The 20825-nt window shown below is 36.5% G+C and overlaps 1 protein-coding gene across 3 annotated transcripts in view; it reads right to left on the bottom strand.

Annotated features, from left to right (window-relative positions):
• The window catches only part of C3H8orf89 (chromosome 3 C8orf89 homolog), a 61945-nt gene that overhangs the window by 35823 nt on the left and 5297 nt on the right, over nucleotides 1–20825 (bottom strand). For 2 of the 3 annotated variants that reach the window (XM_016431466.2, XM_007486970.2), the window contains exons 3-4: nucleotides 19432–19479; nucleotides 1731–1891 (exon numbers count right to left, since the gene is read on the bottom strand). In XM_016431466.2, the coding sequence (XP_016286952.1) occupies nucleotides 1731–1891; nucleotides 19432–19479 (209 nt within the window). The remainder of the gene's footprint in view (nucleotides 1–1730; nucleotides 1892–19431; nucleotides 19480–20825) is intronic. The other variant, XM_007486971.2, reaches the window with a different exon arrangement.

Consider the following 20825-nt stretch of genomic DNA (forward strand, 5'->3'; position numbering starts at 1 on the left):
TTTTTCACCATAGATCACACTCTCAACACTATCTTTTCTAGGTTTCGGTGGCATTGTTCTCTTCTGGTTCTCCTTCCACAAGACCATTTTGATCATTTGTTCTCAGTCAGCTTTGTTGGATCTTTATGCAGGTCAGGCTGGATAACCATGGGGATTCTTCAAAGCTCTTTCTTGGGTCCTCTTCTAGATTTCATTAGCCACCATGGTTTCTTTATATGACTCTAATATCTATGTAGCCCTAACTTCTCTCATGATTTCAAGTCTTGAACCTCCATTGTCTATCGGACCTCTAGAACTGTCTGTTTCATAGATAGCTTAAACTCAAATTATTCAAAAATGAGCTCATTATCTTTCCCCACAAACCTCCCTTCTTCTTAATTTCCCTATTATTGTCAAGGGCTCTACTATCCTCCCAAGCTTGCAACCAAGGTCTCATCCTTAACTACTAGTTCTTTTATTCCATCACCCCATCTTATCAGTTGCCAAATCTGACTGATCCTTCTTTCAAAACATCTCTCATATACACCCCCTTCTCTCATGTAACTCCCCCTAGTGCATGAGCTCATCATATCCTGTTGTCTACCTGACTTAAGCTTTCCCCTATTCTACAGAGTCCCTCTTTCACTCAGCTATGCCACTGATCTTCCTAAAGCACAAATGTGGCCATGTTACTTCGCTGCTCAAAAAAACACTAGTAGTTCCCTATTTCCTCTAGGATCAAATATAAAATCCTTTTAAAATTATTATTATTTTTAAAGCTTTTAAAGCTCTTCACAATCTTGGCCACTTTGTACCTCTCCAGACTTCTCATACTTGACTACCCTCCACATATTCTCATCTAGAGAAAGGGGTTTTCCTGCTCCTCTTCATACACAATACTTCATTTCCTGACTCTATGCCATTTAACTGGCTGCCCTCAACACCTGAAATATTCTCACTCCTCATCTCTATCTCCAACACCATTTCCTTTAGTAATTCCTGTTCTTCCTCAGTTGCACCCTCCTATCTCAACCTCCCAGGTATTATTCAAGGATTTTTCTTCAGTCAGGTCTTCTTTTCTTCTTTATCTAAAATGTAGATTACAAATAGTACTATACACTAGAGAAAAGAAGTTTCTATTTTGGTTCTTCCACAGACTCTGTGAGCACTTACATAACCTCTATTTACCTCATTTTTTTCCTGTAAATGATAGCCTTACTAGAATACCATAGCATTAATTAGAAAATGTTTGATTCAATGGATTGAGAGCCAGGTGTAGAGACAGGAGGTCCTGGATTCAAATCTGACCTCAGGAACTTCCTAGCTATGTGACTCTGGACAAGTCACTTAACCTTCATTGCCTAGCCCAGTGATGATAAACCTTTTAGAGATAGAGTGCTGAGTCCTGCCCTTCCCTTACCCCACAGGGGAGGGAGGAAGCCTTAACATTGGGCTGCTGGGTGGAGGGGCAGGGAAAGTAAGGTAAGTCCTCAGCAAGTGTAGAGAGGGAGAAGGGAATGGCCTGAGTATTCTGCTCCCCTCCAGCTCTGCCACTTGTGAGCCACACATCTTTGGTACCTGTACCATAGGAACACCATCACTGGCTTAGCCCTTATGGCTCTACTGCCTTGGAACCAATATGTAGTGTCAATTTTAAACAGAAGGTAAGGGTTTTAAAAAAATGTCTGATATATTTTTAAAATTCACTTTGTAAATTCAAGAAGCAAAAAAAAAAAATGAAGAAGCATTACCTTTTTTCAACTTTTGTGTTTCACGAACTGCTTTTTTCCAGCTTTTTTCAAAGATAAAACAACCATCAAGTGAACTTCTGGTGACTCTTGAAGTTAAATATCTGTTTTCATGAGTGAGTGCTGGCATTTTATTTTGTTCTTTTGAAAATGAGGATAAGTTCCTAATGTGAAACACAAAATAAAGGGAAAATGCAAGAGTTTTATGATTTTTTTCTAATTTCTGCTTCAAATGGAAGAATAAAAATCAATCTAAGTTTGAAATAAAAATTTGCTTACATATGGATTTTTTTAAATTTTAAAGCAAAAGAACTTTAAGAATATACCTAAAATGTATAGTGATTTTTTTCAATCCTTTTCACCTTTGTCCTGCCCAGGAGCAATCAGGAATTGCTATCGTTTGTGGTTTGGCTGGACAAAGAGCTATAGCCCTGGGGTAGTCAATTAACATTTATTGAATGGCTAGTATGTGTCAGGCATAGTGTTAAGATAAGGTGATACAAAGATAAGCAAAAGAAAGTCTCTATTTTTAAGTTCAGTCTAATAGAGTGTGTTACCTGGCAAATGGGCCAAAGAAGGGTCAGGTTTTATGGGTATCAAAGCAATCAATAGGAAAATGTCAATAATAAGTTCATCATGTGAAAGGGAAAAAAGAGTAGGTCCATACAATGAAGAGATAAACAGTAAATTTTCAACAGAGTCTAAGCAAGACAACACAAAAGGCCTGTCTGAATACTTAAGCAAAAGTTAGAAATGAAGCAATAGGGCATAAGGTTGGAGTCTGGTGACAACATTTAGAAGGTCATGGAGCTTAGCATGTAGAAGAACGGTATGGATCCTTTGGCTAAATTTAACAGCTTTGCTGAATATATCTTTGAGCAAAAATCATATGTGGTCTTCCATATTTAAAGATTCTCCAAAGGTCTATGGCAGTTGGAACTCCCTTGATGGTATGGGTTCTTCCAGGCACAAAAGTGTGAAGGGTTAATTCAGGTGATAAAATGGGACTGGACTGTCTCTCTCTGCCTTTATTTCACTCTGACCCTATAAATATTATCCTTGTGGTCTACAACCATGCTCAGGTACCCTTCTCCCTAAATCACTACCCTGTTCTGTTCTTCATTTTACTGACAGACAACTAGAAAGAATAGTTTCAACTTTCTTCATCAACACCTATTTATTCCTTAAGGTCTTGCAATTCAGTTTCTGAGGAAATTAATGTTAGATAGTATTATTTATTACCACTATTTCTATGAATTTACTCATTCCCTGAGTCTCCAACCTTCTAGGATAGTGATGACTAACCTATGGCATGCAGAGTGCTCTCTGTGGACATGGGCCACCCTCCTCCCCACAGAGGTTGTAACTAGACTCAGGCAGAGCTGCTCCCCTCTCCCTCTCCACCATGCCTGATGACATTTTTTCCACATCATCCACCCCTCTACCCAGAAGCCAAAGAGAGAACATAGAGGGTAAGGTGGGCAGTTCACAGGCAGCACAGCTGGAGGAGGGCAGAATGCTTGGACCATTCCCCTCCCCCTCTCTACACTTGCTGAGGATATTCCTCACTTCCCCCCTCCTCCCAGCAGTCCAATGGGAGCACTTTCTCCCTCCCCTCTGTGGGGTAAAGGGGGGTGATAGGGCATACCCAGGATGGGGGGCGCAGGCAGGGCACTGGATCTGGGGTTGGAGTAAAGTAGTCATCTCCAGGGCATTTAGCTACTCTCCCTTCTATTGTTTGCCATTTCTTAAGTGCCAAAGAAGGGTGAATCAGTCTCACTACAGTGAAGCTACAGAAGAAGCAACAGGGAAGGGAATGAGATGTAAGCCCTTCTCCTCATCAAAATATCAGCCCATTAGCTGCCAGGGGAGTTCCAAATGAGGTACTGCTGGGTCAATCAGAAGGAAGACACCTCTCTTTAAAAGACTTGAGTCAGACCTCACTGAGGATCTTCCTTTTCCCATCCCCCCTGCAAAGGCATGAGTTACTGATCATCTATTATTAATATATCACATGCTCCTATTAATGAAATATGTTATATGTAGGAAATGATGTACCTATTGGTTAAAATTCTAGATGCCATGTTTCTGACATCATCTTTACCCTGAGATAACTCCCAACTTCGGTGACTTTGCTGAAGCATTAACCCTTCCACCCTTCCTTTCCCCACTTACTCCTAGCACTGTCTTTCCTTGGGCCCTCTTTTCTCCCTTGATAATACTTCACTTGGTGACCTCACCAGCTCCCAGGGATTTCATGACCATTTCTATGCTGATGATTCTCAAATGGACTCTTCCTGCCTCAAGCACTACTGACTTTCACTCTCATCTCTCTGGCTGCCTTTCAGACATATTGAACTAGATGTCCAGTGTAAATTTTAAACTCAACATGTCCAAAATTTATTACTTTCCCCTCTAAACCTTTCCACCCCTAACCAACCCCCACCTTCCCTATTACTGTATTACTGCAACACCTCTTAGTCCCTCAGGCTCAAAACCTGGGATTCATTCTGGATTCCTCGATTTCTTTCACCCCCTTCCCCATGTATAAATTACCTTTGCCTCATCTCTTCTACATGCCTCCTTCTTTCTTCTGATATTGCTATCACTCTAGTGCAAGCCCTCATGACTGTATATGCCTGGGTTACTGCAATAACCTGCTACTGGGTCTGCTTCCTTCAAGTATCTCCCCATTCTAATTCATCCTCTCTTTAGCCAATAAAGTGATTTCCCTAAAGTACAAACTCCAATAGCTTCCTGTTACCTCCAGGATCAAAAACTAAATGACTTTCCAATCTCCTTACACCATACCCCCTTCAACAAGCACTCTTTGATCCAGGAACACTGGACCTTTTGGTTGTTCCATAGACAAAATATGCCATCTCTTGGCTCCAGGCATTTTATCTGGCATTCCCCATGCTTAGAATATTTTCTGTCCTTCACTCCAACTACTAATATTCCTGACTTTCTTTAAGTCCCAATTTAAATTCCACCTTCTATAGTAAGTCTTTCCCAACCCCTCCTAATTCCAGTGCCTTCCCTCTGTTAATTATTTCCTATTTATACTGCATATAGCTTGCTTTATATATACTTATTTGCATGTTGTTTCCTCTCCCCTTTAGACCTCAAAATCCTTGATGGCAGGGTCTTTAGTCTCTTTATGTATCCCCAGCACTTAGCACAGTCAGTGCCTGGCATATAATAAATATTTATCAATTTATCCTTGAAACTGCTCCCTATTGGTTTGAATTATTTGAATTATCTTGGCTTTATTCTTGGCTTAACATCTTTCTCCCATCCTCCAAATTTAGATACCCCACCCTTCACCCCAAGGCTCTTCCCTGGACTATTATTCCCTTTCAGCACTTGTTGATCTCAACCAATTTCATGGTTTCAAATATTAGAAATAAGTCTCAAATCAACAGATACAGCACTAGTCTTTAACAAATGGTAGTCACACATCTTCAACTGCGTGTGTACCTAAATGTTCTACTAGCATTTTAAACACAATAGATTAAAATGAAACTCATTATTTCCTTTCAACTTGCCTTCCCCTCTTAACTTACGGTATTTATATTAAGGGAAATGGCATGCTTCCAGTCACCAAAGATCAACACCTTGAGTTATCTTTGACTTTTCCTTCTCTCTCACTTCTAACATTCAATTGGTTTTCAAGATTTTACATCCACAACATCTCTTCCATTTTTCTATGCTCACCCTGCTATCACCCTATTTCTACTAAATATGGAATTCAATCTTTCTTCTTTCAATCATCTGCCTGGGTGATTCCCCCAATTCTAATCAATATACAGCTGAAAGTTTTCTATCTCATTCCAAATTCTTATGGATAGTATTTTCCTTTGCCCTCCCATAACTTCCTGTCTTAAAATGTATTGATTTGTGTAGCCTACAGGAAAGAAGACATGCCTCCCTATAAAAGAGAAGGTCAGGGCTTACTGATTGTCTTTCATTTAAGAGGCAGACATGAAGGACCCATCTTTTGTTAAATATATTGCATGCTCCCCATTAATAAACCATGTTAATCTTGAGGAAGTGGTCTCATTTACTGGTTAAAATAACACATAGTACTTCATAAGAAATATGTGGTGATTTTCTTTAAAACTACCATAAAAGAACTTGAAATGTGCTCATCAGGTGGAATATGATCATGTTTAGTGAAGGTGCCCACAATACCACAAAGAAAAGGAAAGATGTTTTATTAACTTAGTTTGAAAGTACAAAGTTCTTAAGATAACTCTAAATTCTGAAAATATTGGATTTCATTGGCCCTGTGGCAAACAATAATATTAATGTGACCTTTTCTTTGTAGATCATTGTCACATTAAAATACACAAATCCATAAACAAAAAGAGTTGTGAACATTAGATGTGGTCTTGTGGTCAGTTGGCATAGAAAAGCTAAGTGATTTTCCCCTGGATCACACAGCAAGGTCTAAGTCCAATGTTTCTCCCAGGGTAGCAATTTGCTGCTTTTTGGAAGGGGTTGTGTACAATAGGTGTTACACTAGTTCCGTCTGGCTACAGAGGAGAGAACTAAAAGCAACTGGTAGAAGTTTGTGTAGAAGAAAATTTGAGGAAGCAAGGTGGTTGCTAATGTTCTGTTATTTTAGTCATATCCAATTTCTTGTGACCCCATTTGTGAAAGTTACTTGGCAAAGTTACTGGGGTAGGTTGCCATTTCCTTCTCCAGCTCATTTTACAGATGAGGAAACTAAAGCAAAAGGTTAAGTGACTTGCCCAGGGTCACACCACTTATAAGTGTCAGAGACTAGATTTGAACTCAAGAAAAATGAGTCTTCCTGACTAGTCCCTAGTTCTAGCACTCTATATACTGTGCCACCTGGCATTCAAGCTAAGTGATATAGTAAATAAAGGACGTGGAGTCAGGATGATCTGGGTTTGAATCTTGCCTCTTATCGTTTAGCTACTGTATAAACCTGGATAAATTATTTAACTTGTCTACCTCAGTTTCCTTAACTGTAAAATAGGTATAATAGTAGTACCTCCTTCATGGGTTATTGTGAGGATCAAATAAAATAATATTATACATTATCTAAATATTGTAAAAATTTCCCAAGGCCACAGTTTTCTCCAGATTCTGAAGGATTTGATTTGTTACAAGTCTGTTGTCACTGTTTCTCAGGATCTCACATGAAGTAGAAAACAATCTGGTGGTAGACAAAATATCATTTGAGGGACACAGCTATTACAAACCTTCAAAAAACATTATTGTCGGGCATTTTTTGTGAATATGCTCTGTAAATTTAGAGCCTCCCTTAAGGAGAAACTGTCATGGTGATATCCAGCCAACCAGGCCTAATCTTTTTTTTTTTTTTTAAGCCTTTACTTTCTGTCTTAGAATCAAAACTCAGCATTTGTCCCAAGGCAGAAGAGTGGTAAGGGCTAGGCAATTTAGGGTAAAGTGACTTGCCCAGGGTCATATAGATAGAAAATAATATGAGACCAGATTTGAACCTAGGACCTCCTGTCTGCTGGCCTGGCTCTCCATCCATTAAGCCACCTACCTGCTCCCACCAGTCCTAATCTTATAATGAAGGTACAGAATCAGGGTTGTAAGTGAGAAAACTCTGCCAATGAGAGTTGTCTGCACAGTGTTTCTTAGGAATCAACCTCACTGTTCTCCCACCCCAGCCTTGAATCCTTTCTTGATCTGTTCTTGTCAGTATAATTTTTACAACCTCTGCTCAGTCATGACAAGTTCAAGGAACCATTAACAACTTATTGGCCTTGTGATCAGATAATTCTCCACAGTACTTGTGAACCAATTTCTAGCTTCTTTGCTCTCTCAGGGAATTTTGGAGATAATTCAATGATCTTAGAATAGGATTACTATCTACAAATATGTTCTTTTCCCTAAATTATCTGTTTTTTAACAAGTTACTTAAATTTTCTAGCACTCAGTTTCCTTAACTATAAAATGAGGCAGTTGGATTAGACAACTACTAAAGTCTTTCTAGCTGTCAGTCTATGATCTTCAAACTTCTGTGAACATGATATCCCTTATCCCACCTCATGATTATATCAGTATCAGCAGGTTTTCCTAATTTAGTTAGTGATCATAGATCTTAAATTTTTCTAAAAATAATCATGATATAATTCTATCTGAAGTACTTCATGTATATTAAACATGGAAGAATTTTTTTTAGTTCAGTCATATAGAAACTAAATATTTGATTGTAAGTATTAAATATTTCTAAAAAATAGGAATCAATTCTGAAAGAATCATTTCTAAGAAGAATCACACAGCAGGCATAAAGTTTTCTGTCACTTCTCTTCTCTTTGCTCTATTCTGTAAAATTGTGGTACAAACATACCCATGCTATCTGATTTTACTGTATTCCTGAGGAACTATAGAAATATCTAGATTCTTGGAGAACTATAATCATATCTGAAAAATTCATTATATTTTTAGTATAAGTTTTTTAGCATATAAGGAGGCCATTCACAAGGGTTAGGGTCTTCAGTTGCTAACTAGAGTCCAGCTTTATTGTGAGACTGGCCCTCTCTCAATAAACCTATTTCTTTTTGGCTTGGAGACTTTGTTTTGTTTTGTGGTATCTCAGCTAATAAATTTTTGCCACACTTCTAGGAATGCCCCTAAGTCAGCAAGTCTTTATTAAGCACCTACTATGTGCCAGGCAGATAGCTAGGTGGCACAACAGACAGAGTACCTGGTCTAAAGTCTGAAAGTCTTGACTACCTGAATTTCAATATGGCCTTGGGCACTCATTAGCTATGTTACCCTGGGCAAGTTACCTAACCCTATCTGCTTCAGTTTGCTCATCTATAAAATGAGTTGGAGAAGGAAATGGCAAAGCACTCCAGTATCTTTGCCAAGAAAACCCCAAATGGAGTCACAGTTGGGGGTATATGACAAACAACTGAACAACAACAAATATGTGTGTGTATAAACTATAATTAATATATTATACATAAACTATGATTAATATTATGCCTGTTGGTAAGAACTTGCTAGCAATTAATATTATCCAAAAGTGGACTTGACAGACTCAAGAAATAATAGGTTGTCATTCCTTAGAGGTATTTAAGCAGAGACATGGGGGACTACTTGCCATGTATGTTTGACTAGGAATTTCTTTTCAGATATGGGTCAGGCTAGATGGATGCTGAGGTCTCTTTCAATTCTGTGATTCTTTAGTTTAAACCTCCCCTCTTCCTGGGAGATCCCTTCTCATGATACAAGTAGATGGGCTTGTATGTATAAAACACAGACTTGGTGCTGACATATCAGGTTTCTAAAGTTGAACTGAGGCATAAATTCTTAAATATTCTCAATTTTTGTCATCTATTTAGGCAGATTGGAGGTAGAAAAAAGGTTACATATTTCAGACTCTAGGCTAAAGATCATTGTAGCATTGTAGAATACCACTGAACAAATAAAAGGAACTAAAGGAAATGGCCCACAAAATTTTCTGCAGATTTTTTTAAAGCTTTACTTTCTATCTTAGAGTCAAAACTAGTTATTAGTTTCAAGGCAAAAGAGAGGGGTTATTTGGGGTTAAGTGATTTGCCCAGAGTCACACAGCTAGGTAGTGTTTGAGGCCAGAACTAAACATAGAACCTCCCATCTCCAGGCCTCACTTTCTTTCACTATTCCACTTAACTGTCCCCAGATTTATTTTTCAGGTAAACTGAAGAGACTCCAAATTCTTTGGGCAGTCAATAGATAACAAAATGAAACTATCCAACACATCTTGAATGTGGCTTTAATGGCAAGTCCTCCTTACAAATGGTAGAATTCCATTCAGGAGCTGGAGATCTAGGGAGAAGAGGTCAGAAGTTTATAACGCTTTGGAAGAAGTCTCTCTGTATTTTAAGTTCATGACCTGACAGAAGTTGGCATGTTTCAACCTTCCTTCTTTTGAGATTCTAATTTATCATATCATTGTCACAATTCTAGAGTCTTTCAAAGTTGTTATGAAAATCTAAATGGGGAGAAGGGTGGGAACAAGATGGTACACAGACCCACCTAATCTCTACCAATTTACCCTCTAAACAATTATGATATAACACATCAAAATGAATTCTAGAACAGCATGAGCCACAAAAAGACAGGTGAAATAATTATTCAGCCCAACTTAGAAGGCTGGCACAAGGGATCTAGTGCACCACAGTGGAAGTGGAGCCCAAAGTAGCATACTAATCCAGGCCCCACCATGGCAGCAGGCCTTGGGAGCAGCTGAAGCAGTAGCCAAGGCTTTTGGAGCTCTCAGCCAAAGATAGGGAAGGGGAATGGTCAGACACAACTGCTCAGAAGGAGATCACAGGGGTCCCTCTGCTGGCTCTGGGTGCAAAACTTGTGTTTCCCATAACCACATGTAGATCACAGCCCTGGTCACAGGGAGAGAAGAAGCACTAGCACTTGTGGTCACAGGAGAGCAGAGAATCCTGGTCACAGTTTCAAAGTGGAAAAGAATGACTGTGGTTGCTCACAGATGTAAAAATGGAGATTTGAACCCCGGACTTCAATTCCCAGGAGTCCTTGACCACTTCTCAAAATGCCTTGTAACCTCATCTGAATTCCCACCTGGGCTGAGAACAGAAATTGTATTTAGGCTGACTCTCCGCCTAGTCTCTCTCTCTCTCTCTCTCTCTCTCTCTTCCTGCTTCTGCTTCCAAAGACATGCGTCTCTCAAGATGTAGTGTAAGTGAAATTGAATGGGCCTTTCGGCCCTCATAGCCACGTGCTTTCTTATTTTGTATTTTCTTTATTTCTTAATCTTTAATAAACTTCATAAAAATATAATACTTTTATCAGAGAAACTAATTTTAACTGTTACACAGACCAGAGCATCAGCTAAGAAACACCTCTCCTTAGATCATACCACTTTGGAAGAACTAAAAACCTAGAGATCCCCAGAGCTACCTCTGAAGGCAGCTGCACAAAAAAACTAATGCTTTGTCAGTGCTCCCTTCACCACAGGTAAAGAGCAGGCTTAAACAGTTTTTAAAGTCAAGAAAAAAGAAAAAAGCTGGGAAATGAGCAAATAAGCAAAAAAACTCCCCACAAAATTCAACATAGATTATTTTGGTGACACAGAAGACCAGAATAAAATTCAGAAGAAGACAACAAAGTCAATACTGCTATACCCAAAACCTCCAAGAAAAGTGTGAATTGGTCTTGAGTCCCCCAAAATTAATGGAGGAGCTCAAACAGGATTTAAAAAATCAAATAAAAGAAGTAAAAGAAAAATTGGGAAAAGAAATGAGAATATATATGAAAATTGTGAAGAATCACTAGTTTGGTAAAGAAGGCAAAAAAAAATTGAAGAAAATAATACCTTAAAAATAAAATAAGACAATTGGTAAAAGAGGCAAAAAATTCACTGAAAAAGAGGAACTCCTGAAAAAGTAGACTTGACCAAATGGAAAAAAGATATTCAAAAATTCACTGAAGAGAAGAATTCCTTAAAAGGCAGAATTGGCCATATGGAAAAAGAAGTACACAGATTCCCTGAGAAAAAGAACTCTTTAAAAGTAGAATTGACCAAATGGAAAAGAATGTACAAAAGTTCACTCAAGAAAATAATGTCTTAAAATAGAACTGGGCAAGTAGAAGCTAATGACTTCATGAGACATCAAGAAATAATTGAAGTCAAAAGAATGAAAAATAGAATGTGAAATATCTCACTGAAAAAAATGTGAAATATCTCACTAGAAAAACAAATGACCTGGAAAAATAAATCCAAGAGAGAAAAATCTAAAAATTATTGGACTACCTAAAAGCCATGACCAAACAAAGGACCTTAAACGTCATCTTTTGTGAAATTATTAAAGAAAACTGCCCTGAGCTTCTAAAATAAAAGATTAAAATAGAAATTGAAAGAATCCACTCATCACTTCCTGAAAGAGATCTCAAAAGGATGGCTCCCAGGGATACAATGGCCAAATTCAGAACTCCCGGGTCAAAGAGAAAGTATTGCAAGCCACAAAGAAACAATTAAAATATTATGGAGTCATAGTCAGAATAATTCAAGATTTACCAACTTCTATATTAAAGGCTTAGAGGGCCTGGAATATGATATTCCAGAGGGCAAAGGACTTCAGCTAAGAATTATTTACTCAGTAAAACTGTGTATAATCCTTCAGGGTAATGAGTATTCAATGAATTAGAAGACTCTCACACATTCCCAATGAAAAGCCCATAGCTGAATGGACGATTTGAGAAAGAAGAGAATATCAAAAAGCATGACAGTGTCAAAGATTGCAAAGATGTCAAGGATGATAAAGATTAAGTAAAAAGTCATCATATTTGTCAGATAAAAAGATCATTGGTAATTTTGGAGAGACCAATTGAGAACAAGGTCAAACACTAAAATGTAGAACACTAGGAAGAGGTTGAAAGGAAAGATATGTATATGGTGTGAATCTTAAAATTTCTCAGACTCTACCTTGGAACATTATCTTAAGGTTATGGTTAAGATTATTCCCCATTTAAACAATGGAGGTACTTGATCAGGAATGTATTGAGAACTTTAAAATTATTCCACCCATACTTGGACATACTTTAGGGGAAAATAAAGTTATAAAACTCCTTAGTGAGCAATGAAGGTACTTAACTCATACTTATAGTGAGGCCAAAACCTTAAGCTAGGTCTATTTTTAGATCTAATACAAAAGGGTGTTAAGTACCCATGAAGGTCAAATTAATCACTAAAAGGTCAGGCAATTTGCAAGGGGCAAGCTTAGCAAAGAGGTGTGAAGTACTCAGAAGATATAATCTACACAGAGAAGGTGAGAACTAAAAACTAAGAATGGGCTGTCCTTGGAAAAGCGTCTACTGTGATTGATAGATGTGAAAATTTAGGGGAGGTGACACAAGAGAAATTTCTCTTTAAAAGGAGCTGTCTGAACCAGTTCAAAGTAGTTTGATTTAGTTCAGCTTTGGTAGCTGAATTGGAGGGCAGGAGTCAGAGGAAGCTGCTGGGTCCCTGAACACTAGAGTTTTGCTTGGAAAGATCTTGTGGTGAGTGATTAAAGACTGACTTAGTTTCTCTCTTTAAGAGAAATGGCCTAGGCCAATGGCCAATGGCCTAGGCCCTAGCCTTTTCCTACTATTTCCTCTTACTCTCTCTCTTCCCTTAATTCCTTTATTTGTATTAATTAAAATCTCCATAAAACCCAGCTGACTTGGGTATTTCATATTTGGGAATTTTTCCCATGGCGACCACTTATTTTTTATTTAATTCAAGACACTAAAATTATCTTTACAGTTTTGGCAATTCAAAGTCTTGAACCCATATTTTCGTGGTCACAATGGTCTTCTCAAGGAAGTCAGCTATAAAATATATATTTATGAACATGCTTTCTATAATTTATGTGAAATATACATACCTTTGAATATAAAGGTCCTTTATTGGGGTAAAGACCTAGGTCAAAAGATATGCATAATTTGATAACATTGGATATAGTTCCAAATTGCTTTCCAGAATGACTAGACCGATTTGCAGCAATTTGACCAGTGTTCTACTGTAACTATTTTCCCTCCAACATTTGTCACTTTCCTATTTTATCATCTTTGTTAGAGAGCCAGATGTGAAGTGGATCCTAAAAGTTCCCTTAATTTTAATAATTATCAGTTATGGAAAGCATCTTTCTGGATCATTGATAGCTTGGATTTCTTTCCCAGAAAACTGGCTATTCTCAGCTTTGACTATGCATTAGAGAACTACTTGTATCATAAATGTAAGTTAGTTTCTTTTGGTAATGCAACTTTCATCAGAGAGACATGTTTAAAAGTTTTTTTTTCCTCAGTTAACTGTTTCCTTTCTGGTTTCAACTACATTAAATTTGTTTGTGCAAAAATTTTAAATTTAATTTCATCGAAACTGGAGTATTGTTACATACAGTATTGGAATTAATTGTTCTTGGAAAATTTGATAGAATTCACTTGTGAATCCAATTGGTCCTGGAGTTTGATTGTTTTTGAAAGTTCATTTATGTCTTGTTTTATTTCTTTTTCTGATATTGGGTTACTTAAATACCTTATATTTTCTTTTGTCAATCTGAGTATTTTATATTTTTGTAAGTATTCATTTCTTTTTTTAATTTATCTGTTTTAACAATATAATTGAGCAAAATTAATCTTTTATTTTAAAACAAATTTATTGATGTCATTTGTTTTTATATTACCTTAATTTCCCAGTAAATCTCTGCCTCCTAGCCTAAGCCAATTTTCATAAGAATTTTTTTAAAAGAAGGAAAAAAAAGTTCTGTAAAACTACTCAAAACATCAACTGAGTCAAATAGTATATGTACTGTTTCGTATCCATAGTCTATCATCTTCTTTAAAGATGAGAGATATAATCTCATTTCTTTTATTTAGAGCCAAATAATTTATAGGAACAAATGAATTTAGCTACAATTAAGAAAGTAGGAGGAGAAAAATAGCTCAACAAATATTACTAAAGATCCATACTTTAAATATCACTTTATACCTAATATGTGTTTTAATGTAATACTTGAATGATGACTTCTAGGAACAGCATCCACCCTTGGGGTAATTTGAACTACTTAAACTTTTTCTAACCAAGAATCAAGACTTCAAACAAGGAACTTCATCGATTGACTTCACTGAATCCTGCTTCAGAGGCTGGAGCTGTTTCGTTCATTGTGAAAGTTCAAAATAGAGGATAAGAATGATCATATCAGACTCAATATCCTAGCCTCCTGGGGGGAAGGGGGAAGCACATATGCCACCTTAGAAGTCAAGCTAAAATGAATATATTGACACCTTTATCTTTACTAATAAATTAACTCCTACAAAAGTAGGTGATTCAACAGTGATTTGAACAAGACTACTCACTCTGAGGCAGAATTTTTAAGGAAATAAAATCTTAATAAATCATTAAAACATTTCAACCATAAGGCTTTAAAATAGAGTAAGTCTAAATTTGCTTTTCTGATAGTACCAAGAAAATTGAAAACTATTAGTTCATGTCCAGAGAGGAAACACTAAAATACACTGGCATGTTAATGGAAAATTGTTTAGGTTAATGTGAGAACTGACATTAAAAAAACACAGGATCAAAAAAGCATTTAATATCTTACTGAGGAGAAACAGAATCATTAAATGGAATGCAAGTAAAATAAAAATATATTTGTTTTTTAGAGTAATCTCCATCAAATCACTATGAAAATTCTTGCTCATGGAAAGACCTTGAATCAAAAGTGCTAAGATTCTTTCCATCTCAATTCCCAAATTTAAAGGGAGGGAAAGATTAAAGTCATCTTAGGAGAGAGAAGAAGCCTATCTTTCAAAACCAGGACAAAAATTAATCTGATTTTTTTTCCACCTAAATTTTAAGGGGAAAACCATCCAATGCTGCTGTCTGCTCTGCTCTGTGATACTTGCTTATAACTCTGAATCAAGACCACAGGTTCAAAGAGCTTTCAACCTGGGGGGGAGGGGTGGAATCCTATAATACAATGTCTTCCAATTCTCCAATTTTGCACATTGGGAAATTGAACATTAAGTGACATTCTAGGTAACAAACAAATTAGTACTATATAAACTATATTAAAAATATAAAATCATTAGTACTATATAAACATTGACAGAGACTTTTCAAATACTTTTGTGGGAACGGACAAACTAAAATGAATATTACTCAAATAAAGGTCTATGACAAAAAACTAAAAATAAGTAGTGGAAAATAGGTGAACAGGAAAGTTAGGAAAGTGTAAACCTCAAAATTTCTCAGACTTATGAATGTTGGAAATTTCCCCCATTGGGGAATCTTCTACTTAAAAAATTCCCTAGCAGATAGTGAGAATTCTACTTGAATGTGAGGGCTCCTTGCCTTGGGAATATCCCTACTCCACCCTACTTAGGACTGCTTTAGGACAGAGAGCTCCTTGAGAACAATGAAAAGTGCTTTGACCCATGCTAATGGAAAGGACAGGAAGTTCTTTGAGTCATTACTATTTTAGAATTGATACAATGGGATACTAAGTACCTATAAAGGTGGGGCAACTTGTAAACTACTTAAACCTAAAAGGGTGATAACTTATTCAGAGGTTTTTTCTTAATGAAATTTGTCGACACAGCAGCATTTTTTTCTGACTTACTAAAGAGATTAAAACTACTCAGCTGTGAATTCAAAATGGGCGGTCCTTTAGAAACATCTACAGTGATTGGTAGATGTAAGGACTTAGGGGAGGTGACATAGGAGATTTTGCCCTTAAAAATAAGAGCTCAGAGAAGAGCTGGATCTGATTCTGAGGGAGCTCATTTTGAGAAGACTCATTCTGAGGATCATGATTTCTGACTCTCATTCTGAAGGAGAGCTCCTTGAGGAGCTCCTCTGAGGGGCTCTGTCCCTCTGGGGTAGGAGCTCTAGAGGCTCTTGAGAGAGGCCCTTTGAAACAATCTCTGGCTGGAAGACTCTTTGAGGAAGGACACTGGCCTGGTGTCACTAAAATCCTTGTTTAGTCAGACCTTGTGGTGAGTGTTAAAAAACTGACTGATTCCTCTCTTAAGGCTCAGGTCTAGGCCATATTGGCTTGAGGCCCTTCATACTTATTCCTTTCTTACTCTCTCTCTTTCTTTGATTACTCATTGTATTGTTAATTAAAATCTCTATAAAACCCAATTGACTTGGGTATTTGAATAATTGGGAATATTTCCCTGGCGACCACCTTATATTTGATTTTAAAACCCAAGACACTGTAGTGAAACATATTTCTGCAGTCAAAATTTACTCACCATCTCTTATATCTATCACAATTTATATCTTCCACTATTTTAATCACTACAGTTTAAGACCTCAACCATTTTAAATCTCACAAAAGTGATCAAAGAGAACAAAGCTTTTGAGTTAGGCCTTGAAGAATGGGATTTCAAAAGCAATGAGGACAGTATGGAATTCATTTTAGGTACAAAAAGTAATATGAGCAAGAGGGGAGGGCAGCTCAGTGACTCAAGTGGATAGAAAGTCAGGCCTAGAGACAAGAGGGCCTTGGTTCAAAAGTGACCTCAGGTACTTCCTATAGCTATAGGACCATAAGCAAGTCACCTAACCCTCAATTGCCTAGCCTTTACCATTCTTCTGCCTTAGAACCATGACATTATCAATTTTAAAATGGAAGGTAAGGGTTTTAAAAAAAGAAAAGTGAAAGAAGGCAAAACAAAGACCAAAAGTTATGCTGTTTGGCTAGAAGATAAGAAAGCATGGTATAATGGAAAGATCTGATGCCAGAGGTCTAAGAATATCCCTGCTCTGACATTTACTACTTTTGAGAGTCATTCAGCAGCTTAGCTAACCTCTCCAGGAATCAGTTTTAGACAAGTGGTTTGATCATGTCAGCTATTCAGCCTTAAGGGGGAGGAGTAGGAAGTAGATTGGATAGGGAGGTTGACAACAGACTGTGGAGGTTCTAGGCCAACAGTGACACCTGGTGCCTGGGGAATTACTTGGCCCAAAGCCCTTTCCCAACAACCTTCTAGAGGATTTTGTAAATAATCAGTTTTCCTTTTTTCTTACAGCACTCTTAGCCAATTTAATACTAAGGAAGGTAATTTCTCTCTCCATAAGCACTCTAAAAATCGTGCTTCCTTTTTTTTTTCCTTTTACTACCAGTAATCAAAGTAATCCCTCTCCTTCTTAGCCTTTTTGTGGATCCCAAAACAACCTTAAATGTGACTCCCATTAAAGTCATATTCTAATGTTTCACTACTATATGAAGATGATCCAGGCTCATCAAGGACTATCTTAGGTAAACCCAAACTGAGAGGTCCTTCCCTACCAGGTTGGAGAAAGCCTTAATAAATACTGTGGGAAAACTAGCATTAACTGAGGCCAGAAAGGCTCATCATCAGACTGGCCACATGTTGATAGCTTTTGGGGGCTATAAAAACTCAAAGATTATATAAGAAAGTTGAGATTTGTCTGCGGAGGAAATATCTGCACAGACAAAAATCATGGCTTTTAAAGCTCTTAAGCAATCATGTAATATATAGCATGTGCTTATCTTTTTAAAAGTACATATTTTTAAGTGAAATTAGATCCACCAAAGAGCAAATATCATAAATGCCTAAAGTCTTTGGAACGTAAACCTCCACAAATATCCCTATATATCTCTTACCTTCCCCTTCTAATAAAACCTTCTTTACTTCAAGCACCAATAACCAAAATGAAGAAAATCAAAATTTTCAATTTTTTTTGTTTAATTAACAGTACTGAAACTATATTGTTTTCTTTTTTCCTTTGCAATGTTCTGCTTTTGCATTTCTAGAAACTAGAAACTACTACTTTTGCAGTTCAAGGAACCTACATTTGGCAATTTCTACTTCCAACCATATAATGTATAGATAATATAACCTGTTTGCAAAAAGATCATCTGTATAAATAATTATCTTTGCTATAACGTATGAGTAAATCTTTAGAAGTAGTATATATAAAATCTGTGGAAGTTTGAATACTTTTTTCTTATGTTAGTGCCTGATTTAAATTTGTGCTTAATTTGATGAGTTTTTATTTGTTTTTGCTTTGATGTTGGTAGACATAAATGCTAGTCAAACTGGCTTAAATCAAAAGCACTGTGATTTACTTCCAAAGGTCAAAGAATCAACTACTAAATATGCTGATTGTCTTTGTGATATATATAATACTATAGCATGTATTTGTATGTATATATACATATATCTTTAATGAGTCATCTGTCTTTGTTTAACTTTCATTATAAAATGTTTTTCTAAACTTTTGGTTTATTACCACTTGTTAAGAATGTCAAAATATGGGAAATAAGTTAAAAAACATGACTTAGAAAGGGGGCGTGCTATAATGTAGTGTTAGGAAAATCTAAGTTCAAATTCTAATCCAGTAGCAAATACATAAAAATTGAGAATATATACATTTGTTGTTATTGTTCAATTGTTCCAGTTGTGTCCAATTCTTTGTAACCCTATTTGGGATTTTCTTGGCAAAGATAGCAGAGTGGCTTTATGTTTACTTCTCAGCTCATTTTACACTAAGTAAATGGAACAGGGGTTATAATAAAACAGGGTTAAATGACTTGCCCAAGATCACAGAGCTAGTAAGTATCAGAGATCAAATTTGAACACAGGTCTTCCTGATTCCAGGTCTGGCACTCTATCCACTGAGCCACCTAGCTGTAGAGCTCTCAAATTCCATTTTAGATGTTGATTGATATACACAAGCCTATGGATATATAAATTGTGAGACCTGCACAAATCACTTAACTTCACTTTCCTCTTCAATAAAATGGGGACAGTAATAGCATCTACTTCACAAAGTTATGAGTGCTTTGCAAATCTTCCAGAGATATATAATGTCAATTTTGTGTGGTGAGCACTCACCAGACTGTGAGCTCCCTGAGGGTGAGAACTGTGAGGATGCTTAATGAAGGTTTACTAGCTCCATTTGAGGGTGCACTTTAAAAAGTGAGTTAAGTTCTAATGAGGAGGCGGGGTCTATAGAAACAAGTGAAGTGCTAAGGTAACCATCCTCAGCTGTAGAAATACTTGACTGCTAGATGTTTCAGATAAGAGTATTTCCAATATGAATCATCTAACTAAGTGGAATACCATTTTGTATACTAGAGAAATAACGTTCTAGATAGTGTCCCAATTGACTGGAAAATTTAATTACAAATGACAGGTCAATAAATAGTTTACTCACCTTTGAGAATCTGTAACATTATATTGCTGTAAATTCCATCTGTCTTTCCTGTATAGATAAATCAATCAATTAATACATACCTTCTGACCACCTACTTACTAGAAGCAAAGCATCCTTGGCAGCTAGGTAGAGCTATGAGTGGAACACAGGACTTCAAATCAAGAAGTACTGAGTTCAATCCTTGTATGACCCTAGTCAAGTTATTTAATCTCTCTATGCCTCAGTTTCCCTATCTGTAAAAGGGGATAATGATAGTTATAGGGTCATTGTGAAAATGACTCAATATATGTAAAATACTTTAAATTTTTAACCAATAATATTTATTGCTGTTGTGATTACTATTTTTATAATACTCAGCTCTACAGAACAAAGAAGTATAGGACTAGACCTTGAAATTTAAGAGAGTTGAGATATCTGTCTATGAATGAAAATACTACAAAATAGTATCACAATGCCAAATGAGTGGTAGACTATGCACACCATGGAACACAATACTAATTGGCCCAAGCCAACAGGTCTATAAAGTGATATCTTGTCATTTCTCTAACAATCCTGTCTCCCAAATAATGTGAAAATGTATTTAAACATTTAAATTGTGACTCTAGAATTATGAGAAGCATATTTAAATAAGCCAATGGGTATCATGCTGAAAGAAAAGGTCAAATCTAGGGAAAAGAAAGACTTTTGTCTACTCAACACTAAATAATAAAATATCAACTCTGCATGTTAAATGGTATTCAAAATAATCAAATTAGACAACACTAAATGAATATACTGTTCTGATAGGGTTGCCTGATTTACTGAGAAAGCAAATTTTCATTTTTTAAAAGATTAAAATTCCAAGGGAATCATTTGCTTACTAAAAGTGGATCCACTCCAACTGATAGTCTTTTTCTTGGAATATTCATTACTAGACTTTCCCATGGAGAAGTCCAGATTTTACAGTTTACTATCTAAATCATTTTGTGGACTATATACTTTGCTATTCATCTAATGTGACCCACTGATGCATTAAATAATGGATACATATTTTGACAACTTTTCAAAGTTCTCTTTACTATATACCAAGGGAAAGTACCCATAGAGAAGGTAAAAGTGTGATAAAACCACCTTCTCTGTTCCCTTGTAATGTGTATGCATACTATATATATAGATATGAGCACTCTTCTATGTGTTAAAATGCCTATTAAAACTACTTTGGAATGAGGCAGAAGGTCACAGAAATCAGAGTCAAAATGGAATGGAAAAAAATGAAAGATGGAAGAATGGTGAACAAAGGAAAAAATGACTGGCAACAGAAGAAACCTAAAGGAGGTAGTATCCAAAAGGAAAGAATATTATTGGTGCAGATGCTGAAATTCCATTTGATCCAATTCCATAAATATTTATTAAGC

Source organism: Monodelphis domestica, chromosome 3, assembly GCF_027887165.1.
Source record: "Monodelphis domestica isolate mMonDom1 chromosome 3, mMonDom1.pri, whole genome shotgun sequence".
NCBI classification, from domain to species: Eukaryota; Metazoa; Chordata; class Mammalia; order Didelphimorphia; family Didelphidae; genus Monodelphis; species Monodelphis domestica.